Source organism: Apteryx mantelli, chromosome 29 (assembly GCF_036417845.1).
Source record: "Apteryx mantelli isolate bAptMan1 chromosome 29, bAptMan1.hap1, whole genome shotgun sequence".
Taxonomy (NCBI): domain Eukaryota; kingdom Metazoa; phylum Chordata; class Aves; order Apterygiformes; family Apterygidae; genus Apteryx; species Apteryx mantelli.
In genome coordinates this window covers 6,815,443-6,836,769 of record NC_090006.1, presented here as the reverse complement: position 1 = coordinate 6,836,769, position 21,327 = coordinate 6,815,443, and the positions used below count along the sequence as shown (strand labels likewise).

The 21,327-nt window shown below is 46.4% G+C and overlaps 1 protein-coding gene across 1 annotated transcript in view; it reads left to right on the top strand.

The window, feature by feature from the left end:
- ZMAT4 (zinc finger matrin-type 4) overlaps positions 1-20,939 on the top strand; it is a 68,938-nt gene extending 47,999 nt beyond the window's left edge. Inside the window, exons 5-7 of the mRNA XM_067312360.1 lie at positions 2,001-2,228; positions 11,210-11,306; positions 20,524-20,939. Coding sequence (XP_067168461.1) covers positions 2,001-2,228; positions 11,210-11,306; positions 20,524-20,539 — 341 coding nt within the window. The 3' untranslated portion in view covers positions 20,540-20,939. The remainder of the gene's footprint in view (positions 1-2,000; positions 2,229-11,209; positions 11,307-20,523) is intronic.
- The last annotated feature ends 388 nt before the right edge of the window (positions 20,940-21,327 follow it).

Here is a 21,327-nt window from a genome sequence, read left to right as displayed (position 1 = left end):
AACACATTTTTAACATTTGATGTTTTGTGAGTGTTTATTATTAATTTTTTTGTTGCTGCTGAGGGAATGATGATTTTTCCTGTACTGTAGTAGTTATGCAGTTCTTATCAAAAAGATAAATTTTCTTTTGTAGGGAAGTCAGCTTTCATCTATTCCTCTTCAGGAGGATTTGGAAGATGCTGGATGTTTTCATTAATTGTTATTTTTAGGAGCAAACTATGGTCCGGTCTTTCCTGAGGCCCGACTGCTGCATGCCGGCTCGTCCAGGGGACGGTTTCTTGGGAGGCAGGACGCTGCTCCTGCTGCCCACGCGGTGGGAGCTCCCCGCTGCCTTCCGCACGGGCTGTGCTCGCCCAGACCCGGCCCCGCTGTCCCCCGGCCCAAAGCAAGCAGCTGTCAATGGGAAAGGAAAAGGAAAAAAGTCTGATTTGTTGGTGTTATGCTTCATCTCCACCCAGGCTAGTTATGTAGAGGCGAGGCAGGGACTCCTCCTGCGGGAGGAAATAAACCCAAACCAAATGAGTAGATGGTTCGCTAGACAACAGAATGAGGAGAATAAGTATCTTCAGCAAAAATCAGTTCTATAATCACTTTATTAATTAATGTCCGAAAGAGATCATTTTGTTAATGCTGCTGAGCGCAGGTCATGTCAGCAGAAATGGGGAAACTGCTCAGAAAAGTCTTCTCCAGGTGTTTCTCTGCAGAAGGCCCAGGAAGGAGGGTGACGGCATTTCCGAACCGGCAATAATTCAGACAATGAAAATCTGATACCTTGGCAGTTGTCATCAAAAACAATAGAAGCTTATAAAAGCCTGAAAATGGATAAGGTTATAAGTAACATTATATGTAAGATACAATTTCCTCAAGGAAAGTTAATAGAGATCCGTTCCCGTGCAGGTCAATAGCAGATTTGTGACGATATTAATTCTCTTGAGCCGTGGAGGCAATCGTGGTGGGTCTGGGTCATGATTGCACGTCTGAAGGGATCCTGGCCGTGCTCGCTGCTGCCCTTGACGGAGTCGGGTAGCGAAGTTGTCCCATTGCTCATCAGGGCCAACGCGCTCTCGTTAGGGCTCACTGCAAGAGCAAGGAGCCTCTTGATCAAACGAGGAGTGTTCAAGCTCCCTTTCAGAACCGTAAAATTGGCCTATTCTTGTATCATGAAGTGAGCGCAGTTTGTTAATTATTTAATAGCAGACATTTCATCTAAAAAAGGAAAGCCACGTAAAAAGGAATATTTGAATTGAGGTGTGGTAATTAAGTGCTAGTCACTGTGTATTTTTATATACCAATGTTATCTAAACTTTGCTTTATTTAAACTGTTTTTCCATGGCTTTCTCATTTATGTTGTACAAGATAGAAAAACTGTGGCTGCTGCATTGTGTAAGGACTAATCACCCATTTTTCTTCTGAAATTATTTGGATCAGGCTTGTTTTCTCAGAGAACCATGTAGCAAATCTGGTGGGAAATGGAGCTAAAAGAAGGTCGTGTGTTGCTAGCACCTGTCATTTCGTAATGTGAAGACATTTAAATGAGGAGACTGGCTACTGAATATCTTTGGCATCTGTGACAGTTTAAAATTACTACAACTTTCTGAGATCAAATAAATTGAAAAATAAAAATCCTGAGATAATTATAAATCTGTCTCCCTTGCTCGAGAAGTAGATGGCTTTGCGTTTTTTGTTTATTCTTCACTGGCAATTTTTCATGGAAATAACAACTTAAGAGCACCTTCACAGGTTTAGTTGCAATAACGATAAGCCAGGTAACTGCAGGGAAATGCAGATAGCTGAGGAACAGTTCTGTGCTATCTTCTCATACTGCTTTTTATGAGAAACGGTAGATTTCCAAGTGGTACCATCCGAAAGACCCAGTGGGGCTGTGTAACTGCTGCTAATTACTCCTTGTGTCGAATGTGGGCCCTGCCTCAGGGGCTGGGGTTATTTAGACAGCAGCAGCAGCCTGGAAAAAACCACTTTCTGCCTGCTTCCTTTTGCAGAAACGGCTCTGAGCTCGCTAAAGCAGCCGCCCGCGGGAGGCTCCCCGGTGGTGTCCTCGCCCCATCCCCGGAGGGACTCGGACCGGTACTGCCAGCTCTGCGCCGCCTGGTTCAATAACCCCATGATGGCTCAGCAGCACTACGACGGCAAAAAGCACAAGAAGAACGCGGCCCGGGCTGAGCTGCTCGAGCAGCTGGGCAAGACCCTGGACCTGGGCGAGCTGCGAGGTGAGCGCCGACCCGTCCTGCCGGCCCCGAGCTGCGGCACCCGCGGCGCCGTGCCGTGCGGTCCTCTCGCCGCGTCGTCCCTCTGCCCGGCGCTGGCTGGAGGCACCGGGGCGGCGGGGATGCGGGGTGGCTCCGGGATGCTTGTGCTGCCATACGAGAACAGCTCTCCCTCCACTATGATGCTTTGCCGTCTTAGTAGCATCATGTCGAGGCTGTTTTCTAGGCATTTCTTTTGCCTCTTTCTAAATTTGTCCCTTCCGTTAGTGCATGTTTTGTCCTCGAGCAAACATTGGACTATCCCTGAGCTGAGAGAGGAAAACGTGTTGAAGCGTTTAGCCCGGCAGGGAAATCCGGACGGGGGGTTGCTGGTGGCCGCAGGCAGAGCGCTCCTCCGTCCCCGCTGGTGCGGAGAGGCGCTCCGTGTCCTTGGCGGTTCAGCCGGCGCTTGTCGAACGCTGCTGTGTCCCTGGGTCAGCAGCACAAAAGCAATACCGAGCATGTGCTGCGGTTGCGCTAGACAGCAGTTTCCCCCCTCTCTTCCCGGAGCGGTGAGCAGTGGTCCCAGCCATGCCGAGGGGTGCGCAGCAGGGGCCCAGGTGTCCGGGCCCCCCCGCTCGCCTGCGCCCGGGAGCACCCAAGGGTCTGTATTTCCATTAGCAAAAGGGGTCCCTGGGGGTGTCCCACCTGGGGGACCGGGATGCTGCTCACTTGGAAGTGTGACCCTGATGTGGGCCTCTGCGCTCTCCCCGAGAGCTCCCTGCGTAGCGCGTGCTTTAGAGACGTGATCGGCCCTGCCTGTTCCTGCAGTCTGGAAACCAGCAGGCATCTCCGATCCATCTTTCGCTGTCCTGCAGGTAATAGCCGCTTTGCACTGAGAAAAGACTGGCTCCGATCCTTTGCTGGCATAAAATTACCTCTGTTTATAGAGCTGTACTCATTTATACCACCTGAGGATGTGGATTAATAATAAATTCTAAAAAACCCTCCTTTTTAATATTGAGCTGCAATTACAGGAGAAGAGGTAATGCTCTCCTTTTGAGAGAGTTTTCTCTGTGGTGCCCGATTATAATCCTGTATGCACACAGCACATTTAACTGAAATGGGCTGAGGAAAAAGTACAGGTTTGATTTTCAAAGCCATGCGGGAGAGGACGTCTGGTTTGCCAGCAAGACATCCCATTAACGTTTTAAGGTCTCATTTTTTTCTTGCTAAATGAAATAATTTTCCTTTAAATACTAATGACTATGCAGTAGGTTGTGCATTTCTTGATCTCAGATAAACCTTGTAATGGTTATCCAGATCCTCCATGTGCTACCTAGGATGAGTCACAATGCCATAAATGATTCATGTGGCTGAGTCACTATCCTCTGTTGAAAATATGCAGGGAAAAATAACCTGGGACAATAACATGGAAGTGCTTGGCGCTTTGAACTGTGCCGAGCTCAAGAGGGGCTGAGGATGTCGTTGACTGTCAATAAATCAATTGTGAAGTGTTTTATTCATTTTTGTGCCTAGGAGAGTTGCATTTGGGGGACTTTATGTACTTATCAGTCTGTGTTTGTTTTTAAATTTACTGCGGTCTTCGGCTGCTGTACATGGTTTGGGTTTGCAGATAAATCTTGTGTGGTTCTGCCGTGCGTTAGAGTGGTGGTCACAGGCGACAGGGACCTGCAGGACCGTGCCGTGCCACAGACAGGAAGAAGTGAGCTCTGGTGCTCTTGTTGGGCACCTCCGAGCTGTTCTTCTGGAGGGTCAGCGTGCCGCATCTCCCCCGCGTCCGCGGCTCGCGGCGGTCCCAGCGCAGAGGAGCTGGGCAGCTGGATCCAGCGAGCCGAGGAGACATCCTTGAGCAGGGCAGCTGCTGATGGTGCTCTGCCGCGTGTGCCTCCACCGTCGGGGCAGGTCTTCGGCTGAAAACCTGCCTTTTCACGGGCCTTATTAAATAGTGACTGTGCTTTACCTTCCTGCATGCATGTAGGGGTGAGGCTAAAGCAGATGTCTACAGACGTAGGAAACAGATCTCTGTAATAACTGACGTGGAATGAGGTCTCCCTTATGGCTAAGAAAATAGCTTTACCTTGGCGGATAGAAGGGTATATATTACTTCAAGAAAAATAGTGATGGTGACCGATCAGGGATACCCAGTGTTAGTGTGTCACGTGTTGGTCAGTGAAGTCTTGTGTTTGACCCTTGCTTTAGATGTCCAGCAGTTCTGGTGCTTGTCGGGATGCGGCAGGGATTGTAACTGTGTGATCTCTGTATTCTGTGCTTGTTTTGCTACCTCAGTATTCACTCATTCCCTTCCATGCTATCCCAGGTGGCTTATCCCATCATGATTTAAATATTAATTCTGTTTTGACTGCGGTGGGAGCCTAAGATTTGATGCATTGTGTAAGCCTGGAATGAGCAGTGTCAGTTGAAGTACAACATCTCAGCAGCCTTTGATGTTCTGATAATGGCTGTAATAAAATATTTATTGATAAATATGAATGTGTATTTGCAGAAATAAGAACAGTGATATATTTTTGGACAACTGATATTTGTAGGAACCAAAAAGCATTGATTCTTCTTACCAAGTGCTCATCCTGCAATTTTGAAGTCTTATTTTCTTCTCAGAAATGAGAAAGGAAAAATAAAAAAAGAGAAAAAAGAAACAATAGCAGCACTGCTTGGCTGGTCTGTGTTAAGCTGAAGCAGAGATATAAGCGAGTGCTTGGTCACACTGTCCAAACGCTTTGGCTGAGTAGAAGGTTCCTCCCGATGCAGCTGTCTCTGTTTGGACACCAGGTCTCCTGCTGCTCTTCTCCCGGATTTATGCTGTTACATCTAGTGTTTTTCGCCTGTCTTGCAGCTATTGCATAGGTTAAGTCAGGAAAAGAAACAGGCCTCAACAAGACTCATAAGAGAACATATCTGGAAAGAAAAAGAAATTAGGTGTTTTCATCCTGCAGTGCTGCCTCTTCTGACTGCCATCGCACCCCAGCCAGCCCTTGAGCAGAGTCATAAAAAGACAAGAATTGGTGAATGTCATAAGAAATCGTGAAGTTTGGGATCTTCCCGCCCGACAGCTTGCAACTGTTCAGCAACACCGCGTCGAAGCTGCTACCTCGGAGGCACTGAGGTTCCAGTCTGGCAGCTTTAAGCTTCTTGCAGACGGTGCCAGGCACAGCGCGGCGGCTTGCTCGCTCCAGCAGGTCACGTTTCTCTGGTTGTGCTCTGTGGCTGGCGTTGCTCATCGCGGAGCTCTCCTGTTCCTCCTCGAGAGCGGGTGGTCTCTGCAGGGGCAGAGGCCAGCAGCAGGGACTGGCAGGTCGTGCATGGAGAATTTAATTAATGACGGGCTCTGCTTATTGCTAGCGCTGAGCCGAAACCCGAGAGCAAAATGCTTCCGCTTTGAAGGCTGGTGCAGCGTTTGAAAGCCAGGGCTTCGTTAGGCGGGTTCAGCGTGTCCCTTCCTCTCCTTCCCTATACGTACACCTTTGGATGACGGAAGCGAAGGGTGGGCTTAGCACGCGGGCGCTCCGTTCTCTTGCCAGCCCTTATAGCCCGTGCTGCCGGGCCTTTTAGTGCGATGACACGTCACTTGCCAAGGCACCGCTGCAGCACGTCCCTCTTGGGTCTGGTGACCTTGCGTGCGGCCGAGGTGGCAGGAGACCGCAGCATGGAGCCAGGCAGACCGGTCTCCGCGGCCGGTCACCGCTTACGTTCCCACGCTCCTTCGGCCGAGGCGCCGGGTCTGCCCCCGCCTTGCCGGCTCCGCGGAGGAGGGAGCACGGCAGGAGCGGGAGCAGGAGCATCCTCCTCGGGCGTGGGAATGCGCAGCAGCAGATCCCGTCAGCTGATGCACCAAGAGTGGCCGGAGCAGAACCGCTCCCAGCGGCGCCGAGCCTCAGCTCTCGCCTTTCCGTTGGCTCTCTGGCGCCCGCCAGTAAATCCCTGAATTTTGCGGAGCGATGGAGGCAGACTCGGGAACAGGCTTGTGCACCTGATGTGGGTTAGGTGGGGTCCTATAGACCTCAGGAACATGAATTTTCTTCCCAGAGCATTTTGGTCCCTGGGGGACAAGGTCTGAGGGGATTATGCTGTGAATCCCTAGGAAAAAAGAAAAGCAACCTCAGCAGTAAATTTGAGTCAGAACGGCTGTGCAGGGATGTTGTCACCTAAAGCCTTTGTAATCTCCACAGCAAGGTAAATTGTCATCGTTACAGACACTGTCTTGAAAAGTCTGGCAAAGAGCTGAGTTTAATTCCTTCTCAGCTCATAATTTCCCTGTATGCCATATAAATATTTTTTTCATTCTGTGCTGTCAGTTTTGCTTAGTAAAAAACAGTTTAACAAGTACTCCCCTGGAATATTTTGTAATGCATTTTATGCAGAATGACATTAATGACCTTACTTTTTAATATTTTATTTAATGGATATAGGAGTGCATTTAATTTTACATGAATGCGTGTCATCATTCGGGGGGAGATGCTGACGTGCCATGAGGATGCAAAAGTAAACATCAACGTAGGCAGAACACGGAATTTCCTGACATAAACCGTTCCGGCTGAGACCCACCTTGGCGTTGCCGACTGCCTCCCATGCGAATGCTCAGTCTTGACGCAGGTTGTTCAGGCTTTGGTTGGGTGTGTTTTGTGAAATCCCAGTTTTGATCAAGTTGGAAGTCTTTGTAAACTTGAGTCAGATCAAATGTTGTTAATGTTGACAGTTTTCTGTGGATCCCGCAATAATCGTGGCCGTTAGCTTCATTCCGTAGTGCCCCGCAGGCAGGGGCCGCGCTGCGCCCGGGCGCTGGGCTGGAGCCTCCGTTACTCATCCTTACGAGCAGCTTTGACGTGCTGCTGGAAAAAATCCGTGTCCCCAGTTAGGCACTATAATCGCTGGCAGTGTTTCCACCTACACAAGTAATTAAGATTCAATAAGGCTGTGGTTAATGTATGCTGTTAAATTAGCTGCTGAGCATTAGAACCTTATTACCTTAATTTAAAGCATTACCAATTTCTTACTGCCACGGTCCTGCTCCCTGACTGTCCCTGGGCTCACTCCACAGCGGGGGCACGCGCGTCCCGTGGGATAACTCATTCCTTGGACGTGCTGCACGTCCACCGCAATTCCACGCCGGAGCCGCTCCCGCACTTGTCGCAGCCAGACACTACAGCGGCTTGAGGTTTAGCAACCTGTAGAACCAAGTAGAAAATCGTGATGGAAATTAAATGAACTAAAAATCCCCACATTTTTCAAAATAAGTGATTTTTATGGGAGTCTCTGGATATAGCTGGGGAATGGTAGTTGTATAGTTATATATCAGTTAATTATAGTAAGCATAAACTGGTCAAATTTGAGAATGCCATACACTACATATTCTAAATGAATTATTTAAACAATTTCTGTGAAGAAATAGTACTGTGGAAAGTCAAAAGAGACTATTACATGGCACATTAAAACTGTTCTTAAAAAGCCCAGCAGCCCATGGTACAAATTCCACAACTCTGGTATTCTTAAATTGAGCCCTTCGAATAAGCTTGAAATGCTCTATTCAGATCTTCAGGGAAGTGAATCAGTGCAAAACAGAAAACCTGACCATAGAGGCGCTCTAAAATTTGCAATTTCCTTTATTTATTTATTTATTTATTTAGGAGAGTAGGACAGAAATTACTTTAGCATCAATGGTTTACTGTAATGCCAGTGTATGTTTAATGTCAGTGATGATAATACAGCCAAGGGAATTATTAGGAGGTTAAACCAGAAAAGAGAGGAGGAGAGGAAACCGCTCTGTTACCTGCGGAGTGCTAAGGGAGACGACAGAATCGTGGAATTGAAACACTTAGGCCTGCGTCTACATGCTTAATTTATGTCAAGTTTTGCCCAGCGCAATAGGAGTAAGGGCCCTGGGATTGCCGTCTCTTTTTCAAGGATGTCCACTAGGGAAACAGGCGTTTAACATACATTCGGCCCCGCTCTGCCTTTTCGGTAGAAGCACGTTAGCTGAGGCAGCGCCGTGACTGTTGCTTCCAGAGCTCTGCGCTCATTCCCAAGGTGAAAGCCTAGCGGAGTTAAACTGTGCGTACGCCGCGGCGAGGAAGGAGCCTCCGTCCTTTCCCAGGGACGCGCGGAGCGGTGCTGGCCCACGGCGTCTGGTTGCTGCCTTGGCTCCGTTTGTGCAAACCAGGAGTCGCTCCCGTTTTTCTGCCCTTCGCTCCCGCAAGGCGCGAGGGCACCGGGTGGGAACGAGACCTTTCCATGCCCTGCTCCGCCTTGGTGAAACCCCCAGATGCAGCAAACCGCTCCGGCAGTGCCGGGGGGGATTGCTGCTGGCCCCGGTGCCGGGGCTGGGGGTGATGCACCTGGTCCTCCGGGCACGCCAGCAGCCTTGTGTCCCAGCCCTGGCTTTAACGGAAAGGCTTTCGGTGCCGGGGGTGTCTCTTAAGGGTCCTCTGGAAATAACTCGTTGGCAGCAGGGCAGGAACGAGTATAGAATATTACAGATTATTATTCCTTTTCAGAATATGAAAGCGAGCTATTGCGTAAGCTCAAGGAGCTATTGTTTTTGTTGTCATATTTCCTAAAAGGCTTCTGAATTCTCCCCCTGCAAAATTAAGTTTTGAACCCAGCTAATGGCCTATCTCTTGGCCCAGGTCACTTAGTTATGGAAGGAGAAGGAAAGAAAGAAAAAAAAAAAAGAAACAAATTGAATCTGCTGTGCCTAAAAGCTTTTGCAGCTCTGAGGGGACTTCTCTAGCAGTATTACTTTCTTCCGTGATTGCAAAAGTCATTAAGGAATGTTTTAGGAGAAAACCTGTCTAGAAAAGCAAAGTCAGAATATTAGTAAGTAAATAATTACTTGATCTGTCATGTGCTAAGCAAGCTAATATCCTCCCCAGGGGAAGGAGGTGTGCACCAGGACACTAAGAATAAATATCTCAGATGAGGACCTAAAGTCACAGTTTTCCAGGAAATCTAAACTGACACAAATCCAAAATAATATTGGCCATTTTGGCCAGCCGCTGGACAGCAAACTGTCTTGGGAAAAGGCCTTTTCCGTTTTACCTCTGACTCTGCTGCCTGTCTCCTAGGTTCCTATTTTTGGATTTTCATTTTTTTGGAGAAGGCAAAATCTTTATTTCCTTGTACTGCAGAGAACTGAGAGTACTCTCAGCCTTGAGTTATTAAATAATAATTCTGGGAAACAAACTATCTGATGAGGAAAAAATTGGTTTCATATTTATACAAAACTTTGAGAATAGTTCTTTGTATCTCTCTGGGCATCTCAGGTGACTTTTTCTCAGGCTGCACTGTGCAGAGACTGAATTGCTCTGTTTCCTTATCTCCGAACTTCCCTGTTCCCTGGGATCGACTCGGGACAATTAGCTTTATTCAGAGTTCTGAAATTACATGGAGCGAAAAGGATGTTATCAGAAGAAAGCCCATAATAATTGTCCCATTCTGAATACCAGTCTCCAATACAAAACTGAGCTTCAGAAGCAACCGGAATCTATTTCAGTTTTTAAATGAGCAATTTTTATGGTATCCACAAATCAGCTTCTGTTTCCCGCTTTTCCATGTTGGATGACAGTTAGTTAAATACTGTTTATATGTAACTCAGCCAGAAATGTCTCCGAAGATGGTGGCTCGTCTCCTGTTATCGTGCTCTCGTTCGCACTGTGACTGACACCGTAATCCCGCAGCGTCCTGTTCTCCTCCTGCGCCCGCACGTTCTCGAGGCGAATAAGTGTCTTGTCTGTAGTGGATCTCTCGGAGACTTTACATCCAAGCTGTAATTTGATCTTAGCTGAATAGACGAAGGACAGGCCACTTCTGTTCGATTTGGTTCTTCAGCTCAGATGTTTTCCAGCGAACGCACAGGGAGACTGTTTTTGTGACTTTGCTCATAAATCGTTTTGCAGCTTCTGTTTGACATGTGCATGAATCTGCTTAATTGCCTGGTTTTGCCCTGCAGTCTGTGCCCAGAGGCAGCACAATGAATTAGGAGAGAAATGCTGTTTAATCCAAGCACTTTTCCTGTAGATGAGAAAATACGTTATGTGCAGAGAATCACGAGAGCACCTCTTCAAGGCGAGGTGTCTCCATGGGTCTGACAGCCCCTTCTGGGGATGCAGCTTTTGCCCTTCGGTGGCCACGAGGACAGGCTGGCCCACAGTCACTGCTCGGAGTTTTCATGGGGTTTGATTCAGTGCTTCCGACAGCGATCGTCTCCTTTTTGCTGCCAGCGGATGGGGTTTGCGTGCGCTTGACTTGCGTACTTCATCGCGACTGGCACAGTCACCTGCACTGTCTGCCCTTGCATTGATTTATTGCTCAGCCAGCCGGACTGCTCCGCTTACAGATCGTGTTCTCTGCAACTTACATCACAACAACATGAAATGTGGTATATTTACTTGGGAAAATAACCTGTATCTGTGTCAATTAAGTAAACAACAAAATGGAAAGTAGCAGAGGCGGCAGAGAGATTTGCTGGAAGAAAAAAAAGAAAGCCGAAACCCCCCCAGTTCCTGAGAACATTTTCGCTGTAAGCCCACTGATTTGTTATTTCTAGTTCAGTGGTACTCAGTGGGCCAGCAGCCAGAGCAACAGCTTTATAAATAGCTGTTTGTTATTGTACCTGTGAAGGGCTAAAATTAGTAAAGCAGGGGATGCTTTGTGGTCAGGAGCTGTAGACAGGTATCGCGGCCGACGGTAAATCCGTCAGGCAAATTAGCCCCTGGCTTCCAGCTGTTGGTGTACCAGCCATTGACCTGCACCGGGCTTCCAGCTTTCGCCTTCGGACTCAGGCTGCAGAGGAGCTGGGTTTCGGAGGAGGTCAGCAGCTGATTGAGTGTTCAGCAAATCTGGCCCCTCTTTTTGGGAGCTAAATGAGAGTTGATCCCTTTGGAAAAAAAATGTTCTTAAGTGTTTTGGCTTCTAAATAGCGATGAATTGCCCTGATTTGTGCAATTAACAGCTTTGGGTTTTCTTTGCAGGCCTGAAGCGCAGTTACACTTGTAACATCTGTAACGTCACTCTGAACTCGATAGAGCAGTATCACGCTCATCTGAAGGGCTCCAAACATCAGACCAAGTGAGTACCTCCGTATTTTTCTTGATAGCCCTCGGTCTGTCTGTATCTGTCTAGATGAATATATATAATAATAACACTTTACACACCAATAAGCCTGTCACCCAAGGAGCTCTGAGTGTTTTATAAACATAGATATTGGAGGTACCTGCAGGGACAGAAATGCAGGGCTGAATCCAGATTGGTTTCCCCGTCTCCCCAGAAGCGAAGAGTGCTGTTTGCTCTTTATTGCCTGTCAGTCGTGGCATGCCCGAGTGAAAACCTGTTTGTCGGCTCCTCACCGTGCTTTTCGGGATGCCTGCTGCATTTTGCTGCTGGACGTGCATGCTCCTTCCTCAGGTTTCTGCTCGCAGAAGTCGGGTTGTCCTGCAGGCTCCCCAGGGGCTGAGGAGTCGTGAACCTGCAGGTGTCCCTGGACAGGAGGTTCTTGTTTGGAGGGTTAAAATGAAGAGACGTCCTGCTTTCCTGAACATCTTTCTTCTCTCCTGGAGGCCCCTCCTCTAAGCGCCCCTCCTCAGGATATCCCCACACCAGGTTTTCTTTCTGAATGTCATCTGGGTCTCTGCCCTTTCCTTATCTTCTCTTTCTTAGATTATAGGCTTTTGGGCAGGAGTTTCTTCCTTCTGCTCTCTGCAGTGCTGTATGTGTTTACGGCGCAGCACCTTGTGGCTTTGCACGTCTCATAACCCGGCTGAGGACACTGCCGTTCCTCCCCACTGAAACACCCTTGGCTTGAGACCTGTCGGAGGATGGTGGGGAACCTGCATATCTGCCCGTACCCGCCTCACACTGAAAGGTGCCTCCTGTTTTGGGACAGATAAAGAACAAATGGTCAATAGTGACCCAGCAAGCTGACAAGCTAACAACATCCAGTCTTGATGCCACAAGTGTTCATGCCTAATGATACTGAGTTTGGAGCTTCTTTCATGCGTTAAACCTCAGGAGAGACACTGAGAGTATAATGGGATTAGAAGTTTCCAAGTGAAATGTTTATGCTGTGATTTAAAGCAATTACCTATTAGCCAACTTTCTGAGACTTGAAGGGAATCTGCTCTGTCAATTAGTACAAATTATTAAAATGAAGTGATAAAGATACATGGTACCAAAGAGTAGATTAATAAACTAATCTCTTTTAATACACTTACATGTGAGCTTTGGGAACTGTTTCAGGCTAAAGTACTGAGGACTGGCCAGATTAGAAGAGGGATATAAAAGGTGTCATTAGTCACTGGAATACTTCAGGTAGTTTTAGGAGCAGTCTGAAAGACAAGGCAGGGTGATCAAAACCAGCCGTAAGTAGTAATGTCTAATTTTGCTTGAGATACCAAAGGACAAACCCAGTCTTTCCCCAGCTGATGTTAGACCTTCAAAGGTTCCCTGTATTATTCACATTAGCGCTATCCTATTTATTCACTGAGCGTTTGAATGTCTCCCAGATATTACCCTTTCTCGACCTGAGCATGTCGTCATAGTCTGGATCTCAATTAAGAGAAGAAACTGGTGGCATCAGGTTTCTTAAGGAGGTGGTGTTCTCCCTCCCCGCTTTTTGCCAAGGACGTATGAAGTCCTGTGGAAGGAAGGGCATTTGCTGAGTGACCGCTAACTGATCCAGCACTGTCTGCTAGTCCTGGTGGTTTGCGGAGCAGAGGGCTGGGGCCGGGCAATGCAGATGCAGCTGGGGCTGTGCCACACACTCTTGTGCACCTTGAGCAATTCATCTCTGGCCTCTGTGCTTCTGTTCTCCTTTAGCACATCTACATGATAGATGCTGGTGGAATGCTCCACCAGGTTACGTATGTGGCGTGCGGGTACCGCGCTGACAGGAGCAGTGTTAGTACATAGCATGACAAATTCCCGCTGCTGGAAGACAGAGCTGACAGTTCTTCCCGTCAGAGACCTGAACGGAGAGCAGCTGCGACGTTCTGTCCGGACACAGAGCTGTAATTTATCCTTCCCCTGCCAGTCTTTCTGAGTTTGTATTATTATTACTGTTGCTGCTGCTGCTGTTATTGCAAAGGATAGAGCAGTTCATTTCAAATCAGAGCAGCCTCATGGATAGGAAAGAAAGATGTGCAGAAAAGATGCACTACTATTTTCAGCATCAGGAGGGGTGCCTGCCTTCATGGGGTGGTTAATGTTCCCTCACACTCTCTATTTTATGCCCATACCTTCTGCTTTTGTTTTTCAATCACCTGCAAATAGCAGAGTGTCTTCTCCAGCCCTTAGGTGATTCCTGCAGAAAGATAATTCCTTCTGTATCTATTGCTTTCCCAAATGCTTTCTTCTAACTTTCAAAGACTGAGGATCTTTCTGCTTCATCTCTTTTTCTTTAGCTGCTCCCTAACAGGGAGTGTATTCGCTGCAGAGCTCTGGATTTTTTTTTCCTTGGCTTGAGCTGAATATCTGGGTAAAAAATCAGCAAGAGTTAAGATGATAATTCATGTTCCTTTATTGCTTCCCATAGGAGGGAAGAAACTAAGCTCCGCAGTTGAGAGTGTTTGATAGGAGGTCAGGCTGCAGCACCGGGAAGCTGGAGAGTCCCCGCTTCGCGGCTGCAGTGATTGCTGTTATTTGACAGAAGCACCTCTCGTGGTCACTCGAGCTCGCAAGAGCACCTCTTCCAGACCGGAACCGCCAGGGGACCAGGCTATTGACCAGAAAGTCTCAGAATTCAGACAAATGTTGTACTCGAGATCGAAGGGCAGTGAGGAAAGAGACAGCACACGCTGCTGGGAGGACTGGGGCCAATATTTCCTCCCCTTCCTTCGGTGGAGTAACCTGGCTAGGAGTTAGCAGTTTGGTTTATGGAGGCTCTGGCATCTCAACCAATCTCATTCGGATGTCAGCAAGCCAAATGACATTATGTTATTTTAGTGTCAAGGCTCAGTGAAATCCACAGATGTTCCCAGAGATTTCTGAGCTCTGAAAAACATGAATTATTGAGAGGAAGGCTGATTTCTCCTCATCTCAGTGAGGACCAAGTCAGCCAGTGCAGGGAACACCAGAATGGCTCACAGGCCTGCAGCACTTCCACAGTTTTGTAAGGACCTTCCTCTTTTGCAAATTAATATTCTTATCAGTCTTTCTAAATTTAGTTTCTTATCGTTTATTCATAATGATTTAAATCTGGCCCCAAGAGATCTTCATGGGCATTCAGTACAAGAGGAAACAAAGTAATAAATTCATAAGAAAGTATGTTACAAATGTAATAATGGAATGCCAATTAGAGACGTTCGTCTGACCAATTTCTATGGGAAATTGCACTGATTATTCTATTTCCTCTATTCATTGTTCATTCTTACACAATTTTCTTTGAGGCTAAGTATCTCAGTATATAAGCACAGATCTCTCCAGCTCCCATAGGAAAGTACAGCAGCATGCGAGACAACAGATTGGCAGCTTGGGCTTGTACGAAACAAAAGCTTTTCCCACCCAGTAATTAGTATGTAGCAGATTTTATTCTCCTAGTTTAAAAAAATGTTTGTGGCTTCATTGTCTTCTATATGGGACTGATGGACTCTCTTGTCCTGAATCAGCACAGACCCAGCTCCAGTTTAAGGTGTCTGTAACAGTCACCTGCACTATGTAGCTGAACTAAATGTAGTTGGACCCAGAGATATAGCTTGGGAATAAGTCTGGAGCATGTCTTTAAAGCAGTCCTTTTATTTGTCGCATACACAGAGATGACCTTGTGCACGGTGTTTGTACAGAGCTGGGCTGCACAGGCGTATGCTTATGATAATAGTAAGTCATAAAAGAATTCAGAAAGGTAAAGCAGTACATACAACTCGTGCTCCTGAGTATAGAAACCGCTGCAGACAAAGAGAAAGAAATCGTCATTGCTATTGCTGTAAATGAATACCTTGTGAAAAGGTATTCTGAATGGGATCCGTGCCCTCAGCTGACCCTTGCTTCCAAGGCAAAAGAATATACAGAGAAGCAGAAACACGACAGACTATTTGACAGAGCTGCATCTAGGCTTTTGTAGCACGCTTTCTACAACGATTATCTCTTCTATACACAGAAAGTTCATTCTGAAATCCAGACGTGATGCTTCTACACGAGTTTCCACTGCGGTTTTGTTCCTAGGCCTGGAAGCGTCAGGTTATGAAGGTTTAGCACTCGGAGCAAGGCTCGGTTTCTGCAGGAGCGTGGCTCTCCCAAGTGCGGGGTGAGGCAAATGTGCTCTGCATTTGCGTGCCAAGTGAGCAAACAGTGCCTCTTGCAGCCCTCTCGTATACCTTGGCTGGTGTCTTGCCCACCTCTTTGCTGCTCTCCTTTTTGCTGGTTAGTGTCAAGACTGTCCTCTTCCTAATGACTCAGTCGGAGGCTAGTGGATTGCAGTTTCCAAGGCAACAAAACATTTTAGGTAGCTGTCATAGTTAATATAATGAAAAAAGATTTGTAAAGGAGAAGGATTTCCTTTTGGGACAGGTTAACGGGGAAAGGTGATCACAGGCTGGATCTGGTGGCACCCAGAAAATGCCTGGCAGATGCATCTTCTGAAAAGCTGCTTTAGCAGAGAACAAATTATATGAGGAATGAGTCAAGTAATAGATATTTATTATAGTTCTTGAGAGCTCTCCAGAGGGTAACATACAGCCAAGCCATGCCAGAGTGTACTTTAAATAACCCACTATCTAGCAGTCCTTGAGCTACTGCTTAGCAGACCACATTATTTGGACCTTACATCACTTCTCAGCAGGGGTGTCAGTGGTGCTGGAGCTCCGTTAGCAAAGCTGGAGTTCAGCGGCTGCAGCTGACCTTTTCTCCCTTCAGTAGTATCTGTAGGGGAGAACTTAGCTGTTTATTTACAGGAATTTCAAGGTCTCATTTGAATGCTTCCTGCTGAATTTGTTTGACCAAAAGGTGGGGAAAATGGAAAAAAAAAAAAAAAAGCTGGAAGTGCCTTGGCTGGTATTTTGGTGTTGAATAAAAGATGTAGAGGGAGGTAGCTAGTATTGAGCTAGTCCTTATCCCCCTGGACAATGAATATGCAAAGCAAGATAATGTCTGCTAGCTCCCATTATTTTCTCCAGGGTGCTGATATTTTAAGCTGTATATTTGAAAATGCAGGAAAAAAATGCATCCTTTATTTATTTATTTTTTTATCTTTTAATAAACTCAGGAATTTGGGGCTAGAGTCAGATACCTTATCAGAAATATTCTTTGTATCACAAATCTGGCATCCAGTCTGTTTACATCAGGGTCGGGCTGTGTTCCTCACGGCTCTGATGGGAATTACGCACTCACGCAGAGCAGCTGAGCAAGAGCTGCTTTTTAGATGTCTTATAAAAGTAGAGCTCCAGTTTGTGGCTCCAATGGGCAAGCCTGGCGAATGCCTGCACGCACACATGCACAGAAGCAGGTTTTGAAATGTGGCTGGACTCTGGAACATCTGCAGTGGGGAGGAGCACGAAACCTTTAATTAGGGATTTATGAACTGTGTAGAGATGATTGAGTCATTGTTTGACTTGCTTTCCCGAAATAGATATGTTTTTTTTTTAATTCTCCCTTCTTCCTCCCCCTCAAATAAGCAGCAAACCAGCAGAATGACAAGTAAGGCACGAGACATGCGGTGGTGCGGGTGCCCGCTGTAGCTGGACCGTGGTCAGCAGAGGCAGCCCGGTTTCTATGGGGACCGGTGGCAACCGAAAACAAGGCTTGTGAGGAGCAGCAGGAATGAGGTCACGTTATCTCTGAAATATTGGAAGAAAATCACATGCCAGCCTTGCTCTTTACTGCTTACAATAGGCTGCAAGAAACAAAACTCTTCTCTCTTTTCAGGTTTATGTAAACTGGAAAGATCTGCTAAAAATCATTTTCAATAAATAACAGAATTGAAGTCCTGGGTAGGCATGAAAGAAGACAGAGAACATTCAGCTTCTGGGGTCAAAGAAATACCAGTACAGAATATTAACTTAGGGCTTTCTAAAAAGCGCTTCTCTTTTTTCGTCAGCATGCGCATTCAGTGGGATTGGGGAAAGTGTGCTATGTTCGTCACTGCATCCAGGCGAAAATAGCCGTGTTTGGGGAAAATGAATTGAAGGGCCCAGTTCCAGGTTTGAAGTAGTTCCTCAGGGGGTTGCAAATGAAAGGATGGAAGATCCTGTTGGCGAGAATACTAGAGCCCAGATCCACATTTGATGCAAGTGCCATCTCTGGGTTGGTTGCAAATATATCAAATGCTATAATAATGTGCAGAGTACCGAGAGCTCTGAGTTATCCTCTCCCATTCTGGCTGTCAGTGATTGGAGGCTGAGATCCAGCCCTAGTAATTAGGAGTCTTACGATAGGGGGATAATGATTCCAACTTCCATAAAGAAGAATTTTATCTTCTAGCCTTTATTTTGTCTCTTTGATCAGCCAGACCTCTCTGCCATATCTGGAGCTTGCAAATGCATTCTAGGGTTTTATAACCACTCATTTACACATTCATAGATGCTAATACAGACCCAGGTTTCCCTTTCAAATTCGTGCTTTCTGATTAATTTTAGGATTTTTGCGGAGACGGGACCCAATCCTGTAGCTGTTGCTCTGGTAAAAATCAACTCAGGGGGAATCTAAACGTACCAAGGGAGTGCAGTATGCAGTCTAAATGAATGCCTGGGGACTGCAAATAATCATTTTTACTTTGGAAGGTGTGTTCGGAAGATCTTTCTTCATGGCCCTTCATGTAGTCATTGGGTTGCATCCTGTTACAGCCCAGATGATTAATGGCCTGCTGAGGAGCAAATGACAGCAGGCTTGGTGCCCGTGAGGTTTTTCTTTTTTTTTTTCCTGATTGAGAACACAGATGTCTAGTTGGAATAGGGTATTTATTAACATAAGCTGCTTTGCTATTCAGAAATCGGAGCTAATCAAAATATTGTAAATTTTGTGCCTGGAGAAATGTCACTCTTCACCATGATTACGTTTTCATATTTTTTTCCAATCTATTTAAGAAAGTGTAAACAAATATTTACAGCCTGTTGTGGCTGAAACATGTTCTTAGTTGTGGGATTTGTCATAGCAAACGTGCACTTAGAAGAAGCTGAGAAATGAATGCAGCAATATCCCACCGTTTCTCTTGCTCCGGGGTTGCCTGGTCCTTGGCATTAACCGCACGGTCGCCAAAGCGGGGGATGATCTGCCGCTCCTCCGCAGGTGCCGTAAGGCTGGAACACGGCACAGGGCCCCGGGGGATCCTCGGAGGAAGGAGAATCGTTGGTGACCTCCCTGCCTTTACGTGCTCTTAATCACAGCAGAAGCTGAGAACTGACCAGCCTTGCTTCTCCGCCCGAGAAGAAAGCACGCTTTCTCGTGGCTTCCCTCGGACGAGTAACGGGGTCGAGCGGCAGGCTGCCTCCGGGGATTCCTCACGAGAACTCGCTGCCACCGTTGCCCTTGGTTTTCCTATCAAAAGAGCGTCCAGAGATGCTGATTAGGAACCAGTCGTGCTAAGTGCTGCACAGACAGGACCAAGCTGTCCCTCCTCTGAGGGCTCTGCAGTTTTATTACATGCCAAAAAAGCAAGAAATGGGATTTAAAAAAGGCTTGGAGGTTCCTGTCCTCAGTTCCTTCATTTTATGCAATTTTTAATGCAAAAAAGTTATTTCTCTTTCCCCCGGACTTGGTCCCCCTCCCATGTGCCCTGGCAGCCCGGGGCTCGGCGGCCAGGTGCCCTCGGCGAGTTCCCACCGCGCGGGTCAGACGCGGCCGGGTCGAACGTCGGCTCGGGGCCAGTTCCCTACGGATGGGATTCATCCCATCTGCTCCCGAGTCTGGAAGTCCATCGGCTGCCCTGGGTCGCCTGCGCAAACGTGTTGCCAGAGAGGGGTTCACCTGGTTTTCTGCACATTATCCGCCTAGAGAATAGCTGGTGGATTTTAAGTTGTGGCTAGTTGTGGAGTCCGGGGGTGTCCTTGGAAACACTCCTGTCATTAAACGCAAACACAAGGTTTTAGGTCTCTTCCGGTTCTCTCTATTCCATTTCTGAATACTTTCTTGCAGTCACTAAATTGGAATTACATTCTTAGATGTATGAGTTTTATTATCATATATTTGTTTTTATTTTGTTTTACAAGTAAGTTCCATTCTTACAAAATCCATACAATAAACCACGTTTGTTTTCCAAGAATGGACACGTTCTTTGATATAAGGTTTCCATTAAGTTTCAGGAAGTTATTTTAAATACTTGAGTTGTAGCTTGTACCTGCCTCAAATTAAAATGATTTTTTTCTTATCTTGATGACTGCAACTTTTATTGGTAGCAATGACATTTTCTGTGTGCTTTGTGTAAGATATTGACTGCTGCCTAAAGTACGAAGAAGCCTTTAGAGTGATAATAACTCCAGAAGATGAATAGTTATAAAAGGTAGATGGGATTGAAAGGCATTTTAATTTGTCATTATTTCAGTGGTTCCAGAGAGCAGCTGAATAATTACACTGCCTATAAAGAGTGTGTAATACTTTCTCTCATTATGGGATTAAATTGTCTCCCTTCCCTTTTAATGTAAGTGAAAATAAAGATATCTCTGATATCTTCTGTTTTGATCATAATTTGAGAGCTGCCAAAAGGCTGGTGCATCTTTGGTTTCTGGTGTCTGGAGTATGGATTAATTATTTTAATGTGAAGCATAAACATTAGCCCAGTGTCTCAAAGCATAAATCTGAGATTGTCTATGCTTGCTGAACGAGAGATTCCTTGTTTGCCAATAATTGCATTTGGGTCATTTAAAAAAACAAACAAACAAGTTTTGCAGGGCTTGCTAGTCTCTTATAACCAAATTTAAATTGAGGACCTAAAGAAAATACACTTTTTTCCCCAAACCATTACAGCAATTTTCTGTCATAAAATTCAAAACCGTGCTTAAAATTGAGGTTATATTTCAGATAGAAATTTTATTTGTGTATTTTCTTAGAATGGGAGTATCCCCATTGTTCACATAAAACTTTTTAATTGTTAAAAAAAATTGCATGTTCTCCCCAGTGTCACTTTGCCTAGAATCAGCCTCCACCTGCCAGATCTTGTTACAGCTTTGACTGCTAAAAAAGGGGTGGTGTGGGAAGTCCATACGGTCTGCTGGGAGAAAAGGAAGCGAGATTTTCTGGAGGCCGCCAGGGTAAGGGATGGAAACAAAGATGCATAGACGGAAACTTCAGGAGGTGCAAAGAAACCAAGCTCAAAACTGGAAATGGCGAGGAAGAAACTTACTGCTGCTTCTTTTCTGTGTTGCAGCCTGAAAAATCAGTAGTAATTCATCAGTCCAAACGAGGAAAACCACCAACACTTCTGCGGAGAGGAAATGATTAGCAAGAAGGAAGGATACTTTCTTGGACAATGAGCGTTTCCTGTGTGGATTCGTTAATTAACATGTAACTAACCTTCGCTTTGGACAAATACATGGATTTTTCTTTTTTTAATTTTGTGGTGAGTTAAGATATTTCGATGGATTTTTTTACCCTTTCAAGATAATATTTATTCAGCACAGAGTCTAAAGTATGATAACTATCCTGTAAAAACAGCATTTAACCGTCATGCAACCTCAGAGACAGCAGGAACAGCATATTTTACTTTTTCATATTTATTCTTAGATTTCTTCCAAGAGTATAAAATTATTCTATTACATTATCCATGATAGTGATGTAATCAGTCTCCAAACAGAATAAACATGATTTCTTCACCTTCTCCAGCATGGTTTGTGTCAACAGAAAAAAAAAAAGAAAAAAAAAAAGAGTGACGGGAATGTATGATGGATGAATTCCTTCCTCTTTGTCTTCAGAAAAGGAATCGGTTCGCTGAACGACGGAAAGTAACAAAGGGTGAAATCCTTGTGCTGGCGGCGGGACGTGCCGAGGCCGCTGCCGGGACCCCGTGGACCCCCCCGGGGGGAGCAGCGCAGCGCAGCGCAGCGGGGGCGGCGGCGGCGGCGGCTGCGCGGGGCCCCGGGGCTGCGCGGCGCCGCCCGTCGGGGCCGTCGGGGGAGCCGCTGCCGCCGCCTTGCGCTGCGGTGAGTTTTGCGCCCGGGCGCTGCGCTGCCAG